Genomic DNA, 19,062 nt, shown 5'->3' with positions numbered 1-19,062 from the left:
GTGTGTGTGTGTGTGTGTGTGTGTGTGTGTGTGTGTGTGTGTGTGTGTGTGTGTGTGTGTGTGTGTGTGTGTGTGTGTGTGTGTGTGTGTGTGTGTGTGTGTGTGTGTGTGTGTGTGTGTGTGTGAGAGGTGGCGGTGTGCAGTCGGAGCTGTTCTGGAGGCAGGGAGGGGAGGCAGGCAGCAGTTGGTGTGCAGAGAGCAGAGGCTCAGGCTGGCTAGTTAAGAGCTTCTCTCTCCTATCCTCCATCTGCCAGGGACCGGGGTTGTGATTTGAGCTCCAGCAGAGCAGAGCAGGGAGGAGATCGAAGGAGGGGGGGATGTAGAGAGGTAGGGTAGTGGGGGTGGGGGGGCGGCATAGAGAGGGGTAGAGGGAGGGGGAGGGGAGCGCTGGTTGGATGAGACGGAAAAGAGAAAGTGTGGAAGGAGCGGGGAGTTTGGAGGAGGAGAGGGGAAAAAGTGAGGGAGAGAGAAAATAAGGATGGAAAACAGCATACATGGCGACCGACGAAATCTATTTATAGCTTCGTCTATCATTATTTTTCTAAACCCCTGTTAAACATTTGAATTCTAGGCATCAGAAATAATAAAAGCAACATCACTGTGGCTATATTCTATCTTAATATTTTAATATTTCCTTTCTGCCAATAACTGTGACGCCATGTCCATGGTGTGTTTGTAAATATTTCCAGGATGTCTCACCCTCCTCTCACCACCCACCCACCCACCCAGACTCATGTGACTGGCATACAGCTTTCCAGAGCTGCACTCCTCCCTCTGTTCCTCCTCTTCCTCAAACCCCCTCTCCCTTCCCACTCCTCTCCTTCACTCTGTCAGTGTTTAGCCTGTGGTTCCCTGAGCCACAGTGGATCCTGGGATCGCCTTCCCACCTCCTCCTCCTCCTTCACCTCCCTTGGACTCCTTGCCTCGTCGCCTCCACCTCTCCTCCGCTCCTCTCTCTGGCCCTGCTTCGGGAGCTACTGAGTGTTCCCTCTGTGAGACTCGAGTGTCACTTGAGGTGACCCAGAAATGATAACTCCAGATGAACCCTGGATGTGTGGTAATCTAACCGCCGTGCCCTACAGCAGAGAGGAGCCATGCAGCCAGGGAGCCAGGCAGTCAGGGAGGCAGGGAGGGAGGCAGGGAGGGAGGCAGGGAGGCAGGCATCCTGGTTGGTGCTGCATCTGCGGCTTCACTGTTGAACCAAGCACGCTGCAGAGCTGGGTATCATGCTTGGAGAACGCTGTGTGCACAGTACGCGTCATAGTACACAGTGAAATGGATCTCAGTGCCGCTGCATTATTGATGAGATACATTGTGATGTCAACCCAGGCGGAAGGAGCAAAGCAAAATGACTATTAGCAGTATGGCACATGATCATTTATGCAAGCAGTACAGAGGTGTAATTAATTGCCACCCTTTGCTCCCAGTCCCAGCGCTCACTCACTCAGTATTCACTTGTCAATGGAAACCAGTCCATACGTCAGTGTGTTGTCCTCCATGTGGCCAGTGTGAATGTGGTTTGGGACATCCTGCCTGGTGGATGACCTCCCTTTGTCATGTTAACAGTAAATACACAATCCAGAACATGCCCTTTAAACTGTCTTACATTGGGTTATTAATTCTATTATTATTTAATGGCCTGTTATTATGCTCAGCCTCTCGGGTGAACAGTGATCCAGCGATGCACAATGAAATTAGAGCAACATTACCATCACATTACCATGAAAAATATTGATATTGGTCATTTTGTCACAGCAACACTCAAACCATCTTCAAAACATGAGCTATATTAATATTTAGTAAAATATTGACATTATTATTATTTATTTACTCATTCTTTTTGCAACATGAGGCCAAATGGGTGTAAAATGCTTCCTGGCTTTATTGACTGTGACTGTTTATTTATACACTGAATGTATATGGGGTTTGTCGCCTCTGCTCCAGGTGAGCTAAACGGAGAAACATACGTCACAGTTCAGGGGAAACGAAATGTGAACCCAGTGATTCAGTTATTTAAATATTCTGTATTCAGTGCACACCCAGTGAAAAAAACACATGTTATACATCCTAACCTGTGAATTGATGACTTAAATTAATCATTCGTTTGCGATAAAACAAAAAGTAAATATCTGCCAATCACTCTTTGGATTGTATTTTCTCCTAAAATTCAGAAATTAAAATCTATTTTTTATTTCTAATCTGATTTCGATTTGATGTAATTATTCAGTACCCTTTCATTTCCACAGGCACGTGTCGTTGTGCTCCACGTCTCCGTCAGATTGATTGATCTAGTTTGACTGTACAGACCTTTCCAATCACTCCCTCCCACAGACCTCTGCTCTGCAGCCACTGGAATCAGACTTGTGACCATTTGACGTGAGTCTCGTTCAGTTTGGACCCGCACATTATGTGATTATCATTTTAAGAGCTAATCTACTATTCGTTTTCATTTCAATATGCTTTCTATTCGTGCTTCAGGGCCAAAATAAAACTTTGGGGGCTGAATTCATACATTAGTTGTAAGACAAGTGGAAAAAAAATCCTTGAATCTTGTTTCAAATCTCTGTGATGATGGTTGTTTACCATTTGGCGACCACTGACTCCAGCTCTCGCAGATTAACCCTCTTTAATTCACGAGTGTGCATCACACATTATAACCTACATGCTGAGTAGGCCAGTGGCTCATCTCCCCGTTTTCCATGTGTGTGTGTGTGTGTGTGCGTGTGTTGTGTGGTGCGCTGAGGGCCGCCTGCATATGGGAGAGGAATATTTAAATGTCTTGTGTTTTAATTGACGCATGAGCTGGAGGTGCAGGCTCAGAAACGAGGAACAGCCCCCATCTACCGGTAGCGTCTCCTCCGTCTCCAGCTCTGCGCACTGCGCGCACAGTCCGGAGCGCCTCCGCCTGCGCGCTGCACAGGGATCTGGATCTCACTCCGCAAAGCCCCAGGTAAGACCTCTTCTATATGCACGTGTCGGACTGGGAAATTAAAAATACAGGGGAGAGGTTATAACTTTAAAAAAAAGACAGGAGAGAAACGACAGAGGAGAGCGTGTGAAGTAATGTGCGACTGATCTGATGCCTGATGAATCCAGTGGCATGGGCGAGAGAGGCTCGTCTCCGGGATAGACGTGGATGTGGTGGAAGGTAGAACCCACCCCTCATTCAGTTCACTTATTTATTTATACACCGAATATTGTAAATAAGTATTTTCAGCAATGAATGAATGCGATCTTAAATTATTTAATTTGTTATTCTGGAGTTTGGTATCAAATCCAAATGCAGCCCCAAAAAAAGACGCTTTTCTTCAAATACACACTCAGTCATTTAATTCGTATTAATAACTGAGATAGGAGATTTTATTCTTTTTATTTATGTGACAAAACTCTGGCCCTGAGACATCATCGCCCTTTTTAAACACCACATTTGTCATTGTTTTTATTTTGGTTTTCTCTTTTTTGCGAGCCAGGTTTAAATATGAAAAAACATTTTTAAAAAAGCACTCATTAATTCGGATTGTTTCGTGTTTTTAAAGCTTTAATTTGCTTTTACAAGATCATGCACCTTAAATTAGGGCAAATCATTCTCTGGAGCTAAACGAAAAATGACACACCATCGCCCTGATTCATTTACCTCCACTTTATCTGAAGCCACTAATGAAACGTGATGGGAAGCATAGAACTAGATTATTTAATTGGCAGGGTTCATTTCCAATTCAAGCCAAAATATTGCCCCTTTAGTTTTAACAGAAAAATTCTTGCATGAGCTTTAGTTTTTAAAACATATGCAGTTTAATGTGATGCTTTAAAATAATACAAACAAACACGTCATTAGTGTGTATTTATTTATTTCCAGGTAATATCCCAATTACAAGGGGAAAAAAGGGGGAAAACGTAACACAACAAAACGACAACACAAAAGACCTGATTCCCTCAGCCCCTCACTGACACAATGTTACACCCACTTCAGTCAAATGAAATGTCACTGCTGCAGGCAACGGGTCACAACACTCCTCTCTATCCACATACATGTCTCCATCTTTAAATATAAAATTAAACGGGAGCCTGCACAAATGGGAATAAGTTATATTCTAATCATAAATCGCCTTTATTTAATTTCCAGGGTATATAGAAACCTGCGGTGAGATTAAATATCACGCAGGGCTGAGCTGATGCCTCCTCTCAGGGTGTCTTTGTCCAGGTGAAATCAGATCCTCGTGTCCCCCCCCCACTCTCTTTTCAAACCCACCACCACCACCAGCACTGCTGCAGAGACACTGACAGAGCGCACATGAACAGCTGCAGGTCCAGCTCGTCCAGGAGGGGCCCCGAGCCTTAAAGTCCTCTGGCTGCGTTATCAGGGGGCCTCCAATTAAAGCCAACACAACTTCATGGTGGTGGGTGATGTCGGTGGTGGTGGGGAGGGGGCTGAGACACACACGAGATAATGTAACACGTCTCGAGATGAAGTAATGAAGCATCCACACCTGCAAACACCTCCCACCACCACCACCTCCCTCCCCCCAGTAAATCTATTAATGGGACCAAAGAGTCACAGATTCAGACATTTTATATATATATATATATATATATTTATATATTGTTTTAATGCAAAATATATATATTAGTATTTTTTATATATATATATGTATATATAATATTGCAGGGAGCATGCAGAGCTCGTTATCCGGATATCAGCTGTAAAGGCCTGAGTTGTGTTTGTCAAAATACCTCGAGCTGGCTTTTCTTTTTTCTTTCTTGGTTTGTTGTCACCATTACTCGTCCTGCAGTGAGTCGGACCTTAAACTCATCGGTCTGCAGATATATATATGTGTATCTACTTTGTGTTACAGAGTTTTCACACCCTTTAAAACGGACGCAGATCTTTTATTGTAGCTTCACAGCCTCACGCACAGTGTAGATTATATTATATTATGGTAAAGAATCACGTGGAAATAGGATGGAGGTGTTCTTTTTCCCCATGCTGCAGGGTCCATAAGAAAACACCAAAAATATATGGTCCTGTTTCTGTTCATGATCAGAACCAGTAAACCAGATTTTAAGGTCTAATTCAAGAGACCCTGCAGGGACCGTGTTAATGATGCTCGGTAAAAATCTATGGTGCTCGTTTGATGGAGATAAAAATTGATTTTGCACTGAAAAGACCAGCCTGTAAATGTAGACTATAAAAGAGGGAGTGGTTTGTCGCCTTATCAAATTAAATCTGTTGTCAATACATCAAAATATGAGCTTTGGTATAAGTGGGGAAAATAAATTAAAAATGTCAAGATTTCCTTATTTTGAAGGAGTTTGACACTGAGCAGTTTTTTAAATTTTATTAGCTTTGATCAAAAATTAAATTTAACACACACACACACACACACACACACAGACTAAAATCAAATTCACAACCAATTAAATCCCTAAATATTAATGTAATTTCACAGTAAAACTTGTAATTAAAGTTAATAAACTCTCCTGAAATTAAACGTCCTGTAATTACAACTAAAGACTTAAAATTGTATTTAAGATTCATATATTTATTTAAGATGTGTAAAATGGATGAAAAATATGCGTTTAAATTATTCAAAGTTTATTTCAGTTAATTATTATTATCTTTTTTTTTTGTTGTTGTATGCATCGGTTGTTCACACCGCAGCGTCCTCGCCTCTAAATGTGGGAATAAAAATAAATGAAAAAGTCAGTACCATAAAGTGGTGGTCCTTCGCAGCAGCGTGCAGCCAGCATCGGGAGGTTTTTGAGGGAGAGAGTGACAGCTCTTTGTTGGTGAATAGAAAATCAGTGGAGAGGGAGAGAGAGAGAGAGAGAGTGTGTGAGGGAGGGAGAGAGAGGGGGAGTGTGTGTGTGTGTGTGTGTGTGTGTGTGTGTGTGTGTGTGTGTGAGAGAGAGAGAGAGAGAGAGAGAGAGGGAGAGAGAGGGAACTCCTCCTACCAAATTATTCAGACTGGGCAGGCTCTGCTCCTTCACAAATAGGACACGGTGCTGAAATCCAGTCAGTCCCAACCTGACCTCCAAGCACCGAGGAGCCCCTGACTGGGAGAACCGGGAGAACCGGGAGAGAGAGAGAGAGAGAGAGAGAAAGAGAGAGAGAAACAACAATAACTGTGTGTCATTATTTTGGGAGAGTGTTCATACTGCACCCCCTCCCCTCCCCTCCTCCCTCCCCACCACCAACACCACTTCCACACCGCTCTGTCGCATCAGTTGGACTATACAATCTTTTTTTTCTTTTTTTTTATTATTGTTGTTGTTCCTGTCTTTCTTTCTGGAGGAGAGACATTTGACGGGAAGCAGGAGAGAAAGCTGGTGCACCACACACCACCACTCCTCCTCCTCCTCCTCCTGTCCCACCCATGCTGTAGCTTTTTTTTTTTTCCTTCCTCCTTTTCTTCCAGTTGCCTTTGCACTGTGGCGAGGAGGTGATCTGAGCCTGAGTCTCTGGGGCTGTGTGGCTGCTGCTCCGGTTCCCTGCGCTTCTCTCTGAGCCTCAGAGCCCACGGTGGATGCGCTGAGGGGCGCGGGGCGCAGCGCTGCGGTACAGTATATGGAAGTTGTGGGCTGCAAGACAGAGGCAGGCAGTTGCAAGTTGCGTCCAGGACCGGGAGCCATGCTTTTCCACGGGATCTCCGGGGATCACATCCAAGGGATCATGGAGGAGATGGAGAGGAGGTCGAAAACGGAGTCGCGCCTGGCGAAGGGCATGCAGCTGAACGGGAGAGAGTCGGTAAGAGCCGGGGGTCGACCCGTGTTAAAACTCCTTTTTCTACCCTCGCTGCTGCGTAAACGGCGACTGTGGCACCGATAACGCGCAGGAAAACGTGTTGTAGTTGTTTTGGGGGTAAGTAGGAGACTGGAGAGGAGGATCTCAGCCACTTCTTTGTGGACAAATTCAATTTAAAATGTATTTTAGTCCAAATAAATTTGTTAAAACTACTTTTCACTTCCTCATGGATTGTTGAAATTGTTGAAAACTTTATTAGCTGCACAAAATAAATTACCAAAAGCAAACTGGCTGCAGCTTAACATCCAGTTGTTTAAATAGCTGAAAGACTGAATTTTTTTTTCTTTTATTAAATTAAACATTGTACATTATTATAATTAACTGTAACATCTCGTTTTCTGTGGGCTAATTAAATCATTTTAGTTGCAGTTGGTTTTATAAAGATAACTTCAGAAAAACAGTCTGAATAATAGTAATGATAATTATTATTATTCGTGTTATTGTTGTTGTTAAATTTGTGCTTTTGGATTTTGACAGAAAATAATTCTTTACCTGTTTTCAATATGTTTAATATATTAAATATATGTGAGTTCCTAAATCAGTTAAAGTGAAGTTGTTGTTCACGGCTACAAATAAACAGTAGATTAAACTCGTGATCTTAAATCCAATGTTTTTAATTCTGCTCGACATTTCATGGATTTTAGAAACACGGTTGTTCAGCATTATTCCTTCATTTGGGCCCAAAGCTTGTAATTGTTTAGCATCGTGTTGAAAAAGCCCCAATGGCCTCACCGAGGTTCAGAATAAAGTTTAACTTAATGTCCAGCTATTGTTGTGTATTATGTGTTATATCATACTGTGCATGTTTCAGCCGGTGCAGTAAAGTGTAGTCACCATGTCCTCTCCCTCTGACCGCAGACCATGCCCTCCATGAGCCCGGAGAAGCCTGCTCTGTGCGCCGGCTGTGGAGGCAAGATCTCGGACAGATATTACCTCCTGGCCGTGGACAAACAGTGGCACCTGCGGTGCCTCAAATGCTGTGAATGTAAACTGGCGCTGGAGTCGGAGCTAACGTGTTTTGCAAAGGATGGAAGTATCTACTGCAAAGATGATTACTACAGGTAAGAAAAATCCAGGTTCATCGTTTATTTACACTTTAGTTCCTGTCACGCACACACATGCACGCGCGTACAATCACCCACCCAATGCACTCATGGATCCATTTGTGTTCCTGGTCTAATGTAAAAATTCAACTACATTTAAAGACACCAAACTACAGACACTGTGAGCAGCGATTCAACAGGCTGAGACTGTTCGTCTGGATGAATGTTTCAGACTTTTGGTCCAATCAGGCCTCATGTTTATTCTTTAATAAATCACAACTGTCTGCATTGACCAGGTTTGGTGTTGAATGGGAATAATCTTAAATTGTAATTTTAAATGTTTGTGCTTTAGACTTCCCAGCTCTGGGTGTGTTATGTAAACTACACATTAACTTGAGAGTCACTCTCATAAACAAAGAACAACCCACATTACACACTCCTGTTTTTGTTTTGTCAGCATGAATGGAAAAAAACATATTTCCTGGGTCACGTGTTAGCCTATATTTTAATACAGTACCATATATTTATATATCCACGCATAGTCCAGAGTGGCATTATAATGCACAGACGCAGTAAGACAGAGAAAGGCTAAATGTGTTGTGAGCTGTCTCACATTCTAATAACACGTAGCCTCCTGTGTTTAATGTTAAATACACCGGGTTAGCAGTTTTATTTTTGTATCAGGTCTGGCGTTGTAAAGCTTCTTATTTATGAGCGAAAGTATTTGTACACATAGTATTTTAAAACCCGGTGTGGCTCGAGGAGCAGGCAGCCGTCAGCCAGTTGCAGGCCAGATGTGGCTGCTGGAGCTCAGGGTGTGATCTCAGTGTGTTGGCTTGTTACAGCTGAGCAGACCCACACACAGGGAGGCTGCTGAGGGGGAAACACACGCGTGTAGATCCCATGTTGGTTTTTACATATATGAGCCATAGTGACCCTGTGCGTGTATCCCGCTCCGGTGCTGGTGTGTGTGTGTGTGTGTGTGTAACCTGGTGTCCATGTATGCGGTGTGTTGACGATGTGTCTGTTCCAGAAGGTTCTCCGTGCAGAGGTGCGCGCGCTGCCACCTCGGGATTTCGGCCTCGGAGATGGTGATGCGTGCGCGCGACTCCGTGTACCACCTGAGCTGCTTCACGTGCACCACGTGCAACAAGACGCTGACCACGGGCGACCACTTCGGCATGAAGGACAGCCTGGTGTACTGCCGCCTGCACTTCGAGACCCTGGTGCAGGGGCCGGACTACCACCCCCAGCTCAACTTCGCCGAGCTGGCGGCCAAGGGCGGCGGCCTCACGCTGCCCTACTTCAACGGCACCGGCAGCGCGCAGAAGGGGAGGCCGCGCAAGAGGAAGAGCCCGGCCATGGGGATAGATATACCCAGCTACAACACAGGTGAGGGCTGCTCCAGGCTGGGCCTCACGCACTGGGAAGAGGATATCGGTTATATGTATAAATATAGAATTCATACATGACAGGCGAATACGATTCTCATTGTTTACTATGGTGCAAAAGCAGCCTTTAGTCTTTGACTGTTGGAGAACGGTGAGACCTATAACATGAACTCTAATGTTATTTAAACATGGAGCCATTCTTTGAGGAGCTCGGGTTAAATATCCACTTAAAGACCCATTTGTCCTTGGACCAGTTGGGAACCTTTTGCCACATTGTGGTTTATGTATCTTACACTAAAACCAAACTAGTCTACATCATTTATTCATTTAATTGCAGCCCGTAAAAATAAATAATAAAATCGCACATAAATAAATACAAATATTTTTTGTAATCTTTTTTTAATCGTTAAAAACAATATTCAAAATATTTTCAAAGTGTTCCCATATTTTACGCATATCTCCCCAGCCTTGGGTTCGCCTCCCATGTTATACGACATGAATCCACGTGTCCTGTAGGCAGATGCAAATGTAGGTGAACGCCCGCGGCCGAGGGCTAATTGATCTGCAGCTCTCTGTTGTACGTGGTCCTTGAACGCACCGTCTCTCTGCTTCGAACCGGGCGGGAGAATGATCGAAATCTGACCTCGGCCATCGACTTCTTCAATTACCATTAATTCGGGTCAAATTAAATGTATGGAGCGGGTGTGAAGGAGTGAAATGTGGCGCAGGGTTGATGCGTGAAAAAGAGAAGAAAGAAAAAAAAAACTCGCAGCCAAATAAACGTCAAGAGAAATCATCTCACGTTTTGCACGTGCTTGACCTTTTTGCGGGCGGAACAAAAACAGTCAGGGCGGCGGACACTGAGCTACTGTTGAATGTAGGTTTCTTCTGAAAACTTGCTATTGAATCGGTGGATGTTATATCCCGACCCCCCGCCCCCCCCCCGCAGCGTCCCCATTCTGCTGTCGCTTTCTGCGCATTAGTGCGCGCTTGGGAAAGTTTGTCATTGTGCTGCCAAGTTTCCTGTGTTCCCGGTGAATGGGGAGGAATAAGGGTAATCTGCGCGTTAATTGTTCTCCGTTAATTGGAGGTGACGTTGGAATCCCAGGCCTCCTGTGCGGCGGTCAGCGGCCGGTTCTCAGCGCCGCGCAGAGGGGCCTGCAGCAGGGAGAGGGGCCCGGGGGCTGCAGACCCGGCACTGTACACCGCGCTGCTGCATGACAGGGGCTGGGGTCTGTTTTCCGGATAAACACAATTCTTAAGAGATTATGCAAATCCTCAAGTTCTCATGCGATGAAAAATAACCAGCGAGGGTCTGCAGGGTTGTTTTTTTAATGGGGCAACACGCATTCCTCAAACAAAGCTTTAAAATGAGTAACACAACCACAACAGGTACAAAAGTCAAACAAAAGAAAATGCAGAGAAAGACCAAATGCAGCGAGATGATGTCAGACCAGTGAAAGACCAACTGGGAATATTATATGACTCAATGGGGATTTTTAAATAGAATAGAATTCTTTTATTATATATAAAAATAATGTTATTGTCTTTTTGTTCTGAAGTAACATTTTTTAATTTTTAAATAAATGCTGAATTTAATGCCACCTAACAACATTCTAAATATCCCATTAACTAAAAATGAAATGGGAAATTTTAAAATAATACTTGAGGGCACAACTGAATCATTTTGACATTTCCCTTTTTATTCCTTTGTTGTGCTGTTAAAGCTTTTTTTGTTTTTTGCTCCGGATAAAATCTGGCTCTGCAGATCAGGAGAATCTCATTCTTGACAAATGGGACGAGGTTTTGTTGGAGGTTTTGTTTCTGCTTTAGCGAGCACATTCATGTTTGTTCCCACCAGGGAAAGGTGTGGGTCCACAGAGTATTCCACACCACTCTGAAAACTTGGGTCTTGTTTGGATATAGAGACCCCTAGTGGGTAACATCAAGTCAAACACAAGCCCTGTGAAGGCTGGAGCTGCACAACGTGAGATGTCCATGACATGTGTCACGAGAGGAAGTAAAACCAAAACACATAAAACCCACTGTTCCTCATTTAAACTGATTTGTGATTTAACTTAATGATTCATACACAGGAAAGTGTTTGCACTGCACCTTGTGTTGATATCGTTCATTTGATCATTTATCAGCCACAGAGAAAAACTACTGCTCAGCATTTTGGACACACGCAGGGAGACGTGAAAATTACAGCAGCTTACTTTATGATTTATATTAAAATCTTTGCTGCGTCGTGTTCCTCTGCATCTTCAGTGGAATAAGTGATGAGATGTGTTTTAACGTAAAACCTAAATTCTATGGAAAAAAACTGAAACACTGGATGTTTTCATATAGAAATCATGTCAATGTTCCACAGTCACATGCAAGAATGTATTAGACAAAGGGATCGTGTCTGTTGCAGCAGAACAGAATTATGCACAGATCTCCTTTAAAAAAACATTTCTATAACTGAGTGTTAACATAGATTTTTTTAATGCTGTGATGAAGATTTTCAGCCTCAGCGTTACCTTGCACGCACGCGTTTAATTTAGTGGAGCCGGGTTTTTTTGAACATCACCATCTTTAAGTATTTTACATGCAACGCTATTGACAAATGAGCCTCATCTGTTAGTCTAAGCAAATACAAGCAGAAATAATTTAGCCCAGTCTCAGTGTATGGTTCAAATATCACTTTGCTTTATTTTCATTTTATTTTTTCTTAACTCTCTGGCACTCACAGAAAAAAACACAATAATCAAAACTTGCAATGTTTTAAATGTCTGCAGTTTCATCAGGTCCGTTGATTTACTTTCTCTGATTTGTATTTTCTAACTACGTATAAAAACTTCAATTATTTACGATGACGACACATAATAATATAAAGTAGTTGGCTTAGGTCAATGGAAATATACGTATTTACTTGAGTTCATATAGTGTGTGAAAGCCTGTTTTTTCTCCTGCAGACCTGGACCATGAAACACGTTTATCATAATAATGAGTGATTTCTGTCTCTATACTGCAAATAATTGCAAAAACATGATTCTCACTGTAGCGATTTGCTTCATATGAAGTTCATCATCACCAATTGTCCCAAGAAAATTCCTCAGACAACGAAAACTAATTTTGGAAACAGAATTTTTAGAGAATGAAAATGAATGCGTAGTTCTTCTGGTCTCTGATCTGTCCCTGTGTCCTGCTCTCTGACCTCTCAGGCTGCAACGAGAATGACACCGATCACCTGGACCGGGACCAGCAGTCCTACGCTCCGACGCAGAAGACCAAACGCATGCGGACCTCCTTCAAACACCATCAGCTGCGGACAATGAAATCCTACTTTGCCATCAACCACAACCCAGATGCCAAGGACTTAAAGCAGCTGGCCCAGAAAACGGGCCTCACTAAGAGAGTTCTCCAGGTAAGCAGCGAGTCCGTTCTTCTTATTGATCTGATCAGCCCATGTGTGTGTCTGCACCCCACCCCTCCTCCACGTCCCCCTCATCCCACACCCAAATGATCATCCACGTCATCTTTTTTCGTTTCTGTTTGTTTGGTTGGTCCATTTAGTCATTAGATGTATATCCAGGGGTTTTTATCTGAGATTTTGTAAATTATTTAATGTTTTTTTTTGGGAAAGAAAGGAGAAAAGTAGCTCTTAAGCGCAAAATAGGTTAGACTGTTGCTAATATTAATAATAACGAGAGTGCACATGTCCTTTTTATCTCAGGAGCAGAAAAAGGTGTAATTCAACTATCACAGATAAAAGTTTTTTATAAGGATCAGGATTATTGTTTTGATTTGCTATTAAATATCTTTGTTCAGGAGCTAACTGGTTCATTGCTATCTGCCCCTTCAGCTCAAAATGCCGTATAAAGATTTATCTATGTGAGGACAGAGCAGCTTGATAGAGTGACAGCTGTGATAACTTGATGTACACATGATTCTTTTTTAAAAATTAATCCTACTTAAACACAAAAAGTAAAAGCCACACTGGGATTGGTTTGCAGGTTTGGTTCCAAAACGCAAGAGCCAAATTCAGAAGGAACGTTTTGCGACAGGAGAATGGAGGTGTTGATAAGGCTGATGGCACCTCACTCCCTGCACCCTCATCCGACAGTGGGGCCCTGACCCCCCCCTCCAGCGCGGCCACACTAACAGACCTGACAAACCCCTCTATCACTGTAGTGACCTCCGTCACCTCTAGTTTGGACAGCCATGATTCGGGGAGCCCTTCACAAACTACCTTGACAAACCTTTTCTAACAATCTATCTCTAGCGGATTGATTTTTTTTTATTTTTTATTTTATCTGATTTTTATTTGTTGGTTTGTTTTTGGAATTTTATTTTATCTTCTTCGATTGACATTTTATTTTTTTAAGTGACACCTTTAAATGAACCAGAGACAGCTCCTTGGCACAGAACGTGCTGTACTGTGTACACAAACAAGAACAACAGGAACAAGAACAGCAGCGACCACATTAAAACACGAGGAAATCATTTTAATGTGTAGCATTTGAAACCGCATGGCAGCCATGTCTGTAGTTGACTCGCAGGATGCAGATCTCGATCTTGGACAGGACATTTTGAAGTTGAAGGCATTAGAAAAGTTGTTGTGTGTTTCACAGCTTATTTGGAAAAAAAATAACTAAACTTGAATCTTGTCTGGAAAAAAAGTAGTTTTACTTGATTTGACTTGATTTGTACATTTGTATTGAATTATGATCAAATGAGCCCTCTCTAATTTATGGTTAATTGGTAAATAATATGAATATTCTGCACTCAGAACCCTGTATATGTATGCACTGTGTTCGCACTATCCAATTTAAAGATTTTGTTCTGTTTGGAATAATTTGGGAAATAAACTTGTAGAATGTTCTGTATTGGGTAACTCCAGAAAACAGGCTTTAATTATTTCCGAATGTTTCAGTCTGTGAGACTGAGTTGGACGGAATCAGACATTGGGATATTTCACAGAGCTACGTGTAGAACGTCTAAATTACATTACAAGCACCCAACCATCGCGGCTTAGATGGCAGGTAGATGCCCCAAAAACCACACACACACATTTTTATGTCTTGAGAAATTCAAAAAAGCTAGTCCCACAGTCTGTACAGTGGTAACTGTTCAACATGTAACGCAGTCACATCAACACAAGAGCTTGGTGATTAGAAGCGAGCAGGAGGAATTCAGATCGGAGAGCAGTTAACGGGCACCGTTGTAATCGACTGTTTCCTTGACAGAGCACTTTTTCAGATTCGTTGTCCTCATCGATTAACCGCAGTCAAATGGATGAATCCTAGCAAACATATCCATAGATCCACAGCTAAACTCAATTGCACAGTGACAATATACTGCCCAGTGAAAAGTGCATTATTGTTTTTATCATGTTGCTCAGGGTAACAATGTGATTTTTGAAAAAAAGGGAAAAGGAGTAAGGGGGGTGCGACGTTGCAGACTAGATTTGTCGAGCTGACACAAACATTCAAATGACCTCAGATAGGTGGAGTCGTGAGAGGCAGCCAGTGGGAAATCATCGTCCATGTGTTCTCTCTTTTGGCCATATTTATTCTTTCTTTAACGACACTTGCCACTGAACAGAAACCAAAAACATGTTTCTTCTGGCTGAAAGATAGAGGAGGGAAACGAAAGGAGAGAAAGAGGGAAAGAGCAAATCTTCAATGGAGTTGATGCATTTCATTGTGAGCGCGTCACAGTTTGTTCTTCTGTAGAACAAAGTGGTAACTCTAGATCTACTCGATGAGGTAGACGCCTAACTCAGTTCTACTATGTGCCTTATGCTATAACTTGGGAGAAAGTTTGTGAAATTCAGGATATATGTGTTCTTTGTTAACTGATTCACATCCTTTTGACGCCTCACTAGTTTTGTACTGTTTTGCATCTTATTTCCGAAGATCTTTTTTTTGGTGTATCCTGTTTTTAAAAAAGGGGGCAGCGATGTCATAGAAAGCATTTGTGCACTCTTTCAGATATAGTTGGGTAATCCAAGAACCTTATATATTGATCTTCGTGTTAATAGTTGAGTACAGTAAGTGTTCTATCAAGATTGTCCATGTTTCCCTGTTTCTTGATAAAGATGGTGTATAGAAACTATTTCCCCTTAAATATTTATGGACCAAACGGTTGTTATATATCTTATTAAATTTGTGTGAATAAAACTACTTTGCTTTAAATGGGTTTTATTTTTCATTACACTTGCCATTTTTTGTGTTCCTTCTTGAAAACGATTCCTTTTGTTTTGTCACATCAACAAATGAGACAGCATTCAGTTATTGATGACCAGTTAAACGTCCTCATTTTTGCCTTCATTTTTAATTTCTATTTCCTATTTTATGATGTTTATGGTTTTTTAACGTAATGCCCCATGGATTTGCATCTAAACCCTGCAGTCAAAAATATGAAATTGCTTTTTAATGCATGAACATGGCTTTAAAATTTAAATCCGAGGAATGCTGCAAAGCATATATTGATATATATATATATATATTTATGCATTACATATTGGTAAACCTAAAATGAAGTAAGAGTAAATGCAGACCCAGTAAAGCCAGGTTGCTCTGTAGTTAATATATTCTTACTCTATCATTTCTTTCAGGGAGAACAAATCTTGGGGCATTACAGCCATACATCCCGACGTTTGAAAATTCCCTAAAGTATTAAGAGAAGGGGAAAACTTTGATGGGAAGTCATCACCATTGAAGACAAAGACAATATTAGGATAAGATGATAGCAAATTGAGAACAAATAAACAACCACCATAAAAACCTGTTTCAGTTGCAAATGTACAACAGATGATTTAAAAAAAAGAAAAAGTACAAAGGTTTGTCCTGAATGTTTGAGTCCATCAGCGGAGGAGAACCGACAATGTATAAAATCTGATATCAATGTGATAAAAAAGAAGAACATCTTTCTGTATTGGAATTATAAATGCACAAAATTATAATAAAATGTATTGTGACATAGTAAAAAAAAAAGAAAGAAAGAAAAGAAAACAGAAAGAAAGAAACAGGATGTGACAAAAAAAACAAAACATGGCATCCGACATGACAACAGTGTGAAATGGAGACGGTATGGATGTTACTGAAATACACACACACACACACACACACACTTCCCCCACTTCCTTGCTCCTATGTAAGCACAATATATATATTCCAATGATACTTATTCTATACAAACACAGACACACAGACACAGACACACACACACACACATTGCTGCACCCCACCCAAGAATCAGCTTGCTAAATAGAAGTTTTCTTTTGTCACGAGTGTCATTTCATAAACACATGGCCTCCTTGAAACTCGGCAGCAGGATGCCCATCAAATCTGATGAGTGTATGAAGGGGGACTGCAGAGCTGGAGCTTTGCCATCTGGCTGTACCGAGGGAAGGAAGTGAAGAAGAAGAAGAAGAAAAAAACACAAAGCAGATAAAGAAGAGATTCTCATTTTGCATGCGCCTCATCATCTTGTTAACATTTTCCTTGAGATGTATATTATTTCCTTTGATTCACTGTATGAGTCATTGTCAGCTGCAAAAATAAAGCACGGTAATGATAAGATTGACGTCCCTGATGCCCATACAGCACCTCACAGTGGGAAACTAAACAAATGTCATTGTAAGGACACGGACGACGCTGCTTCAAGCTTATTTGTTCTCGACATTCAGCTCAACATGGAGGGTAAAACATTATTGTCCTTTCTACGGATTTTTGCAAAATATATTGGGAGCATGTCATAACACTGCTAAACACTTGGCCTCTGCTGCTCCTATATATAGATTGTACGACATGTGGCATTGTCACAGTTTATTTTACACAACAATCATTTTCAATTCTATTTCAAACTCAATGTGATTTATAGGTAAATTCACACATTTTCACACAAATGTTTTTTTTGCAATAAAAACAACAACTTTATCATTATGGTTGAAGTCAAATCTGACATGTATAGTAAAATGGTTGGAGAAGAAGTTATTATGCAAACTACAAAACACACATATCTTCAGAGTTTGGCAGCGTACAGTCTCATTACCGAGTATTTATATGCTATGTGTGTGATGTAAGGAGAGGGTGTGTTGTGGAGACTAAAGCCACATGGGGACCAGTAAACAGGCTGGTGTTGAATTCCAACAATGTGGGAAACAGCAAACACTTCAGTCAGTCCAAGAAGAAACCTCAGTCGCTGGGGTGCCTGCGCGCTGTGGCAGCAGGGCTGGCGTTCCCTGGGTCTGCCGGTGGGCGGGTTGACACCACAGAGCTACAGGAAGCAGGGCTGGAGAGGAAACACAAACAAACACAGCCAGCGCCGCTCAGCTTCTTTTTTTCCTCCTTTGGAGCTGCGGGATGAAAAAATTCTGGACAACATCACGGCCCCGTGTTGACAAGAATTTCAGGGGTTTTCCTGTTGGTGTTGTTGTTGGTGACTGGAATGCAGCCTATCACAACATTAGAATGTGAGTGTGTGGGTGTGTGTCTGATCAACCATCTTCTTCCCAGCAGGATTGCTTCACCCTATTCCAGGTATTTCCAAAGATATATAAAATTATATGAAGAATGGAAAAATACAAGGGGCAAAAAATTGCTGAACTAGAATGGTACTCAGTAGAGAACCTCCAGTTTCCTTAAATTCAATCAAGCTGCATGAAATTTCCCACATTCATAGATATCAGATCCTAAATGTACCTGATTCTTTCCATCAAGATTCATGAATTATTCCATGGGAAAATGGTGAAAATGTTCAAAACAAAAAAACTTGACTTCTCATAATGTTAAAGAGAGTGATAAAAATCCCTGATCTGGATCCACACCTAAATGTTATGGGTTCCTCCGTGTCCATAGAGTTGTTTATGTGCAATCTTGCTTTCAAACAAACAAACCAACAAACAAATGGACAGGGGTGGAAACATAACCTCCATGTTGGACCTAAAGATGATTATATTGCTTACAAGCATTTGAGCACATGTATTTTTGTTGAATCACCTTCCTGTGAAAACCATCCACTCACTATAGAGCGATAACCCTTTACAAGCTCTGATCCTTACTTTTGCATGAAAAAAAAAAAAGGTTCAATATTGCCGTGTCTGTGTAGAGGCCTCAACATGTGAGAGAGGAGGGTCTCCGCCAGCTGACGTCCTCCCACCTCTAACCACTTCCTCCTGTTAAATGACAGCGTCTGTTTACAATGACTGTGCAAAAACAATCCAGACAACCCGACGTGTTTGCTGTCACACGAGCAGTTTGTCCATAAAGCTTCAGTAATCCCATGGTGATAGGTGTGACACTGTGTTTTACCTTTCCAGGTTCAATCTCCATATAAATGTTGGCCAGGAACTCAACCCCCACTGCGACACTTCAAATGTATAGACCAGGGGCGGGTCCAGGGGGAGGCCAGGGGGGGCACAGGGCCCAGCTTAAATCTGATTGGCCCCTGAAGTGCCCTTGTCCTGTCAGTTGTATTTTTTTAAATACACTAGTCACTCACTAACAATACTGACAATAAATAATGAAGAACTTAAAATGTATTTTAAGTTCTTATTAAGAAGACATATATTAATATTATTCTTATTAAGAAGACATTGTGTTTGAACAAGGAACAATTTTCAAATTGTATTCAATGACATGTGGCTTTGATCACAGCTATAAAGCTATAACTAAACAAACAATGACTTAAATGTGCAGTTTCTGAATCAGGTAATGTGCAAGGATGTTGGACATATTATCGGTAAACTGTGGCCCCTTTATGGCCCCTGATTTAGAAAAATCCTAGATCCGCCACTGGTATAGACCAAGTCAAATGGATTGGACTAATACTG

General features: G+C 41.8%; 1 protein-coding gene across 5 annotated transcripts; it reads left to right on the top strand.

Annotated features, from left to right (window-relative positions):
• The first annotated feature begins 2,800 nt into the window (after positions 1 to 2,800).
• lhx9 (LIM homeobox 9) lies at positions 2,801 to 16,808 on the top strand. Of its 5 annotated transcripts, none has more exons than XM_035175698.1 (6): positions 2,801 to 2,950; positions 6,417 to 6,745; positions 7,661 to 7,863; positions 8,882 to 9,237; positions 12,446 to 12,648; positions 16,560 to 16,808. In XM_035175698.1, exons 2-6 carry the CDS (start codon positions 6,566 to 6,568, stop codon positions 16,578 to 16,580), a joined length of 963 nt encoding a protein of 320 aa, XP_035031589.1. In that variant the 5' UTR covers positions 2,801 to 2,950; positions 6,417 to 6,565; the 3' UTR covers positions 16,581 to 16,808. The 5 variants fall into 5 exon arrangements, with proteins under 5 accessions (XP_035031589.1, XP_035031588.1, XP_035031587.1 ...); XM_035175697.1 differs by having other exon boundaries at positions 8,879 to 9,237; XM_035175696.2 differs by lacking the exon at positions 16,560 to 16,808 and adding an exon at positions 15,844 to 16,553 and having other exon boundaries at positions 8,879 to 9,237.
• The last annotated feature ends 2,254 nt before the right edge of the window (positions 16,809 to 19,062 follow it).

Source organism: Hippoglossus stenolepis, chromosome 14, assembly GCF_022539355.2.
Source record: "Hippoglossus stenolepis isolate QCI-W04-F060 chromosome 14, HSTE1.2, whole genome shotgun sequence".
Classification (NCBI taxonomy): Eukaryota; Metazoa; Chordata; class Actinopteri; order Pleuronectiformes; family Pleuronectidae; genus Hippoglossus; species Hippoglossus stenolepis.
This window is presented reverse-complemented; position numbering and strand designations above follow the sequence as displayed.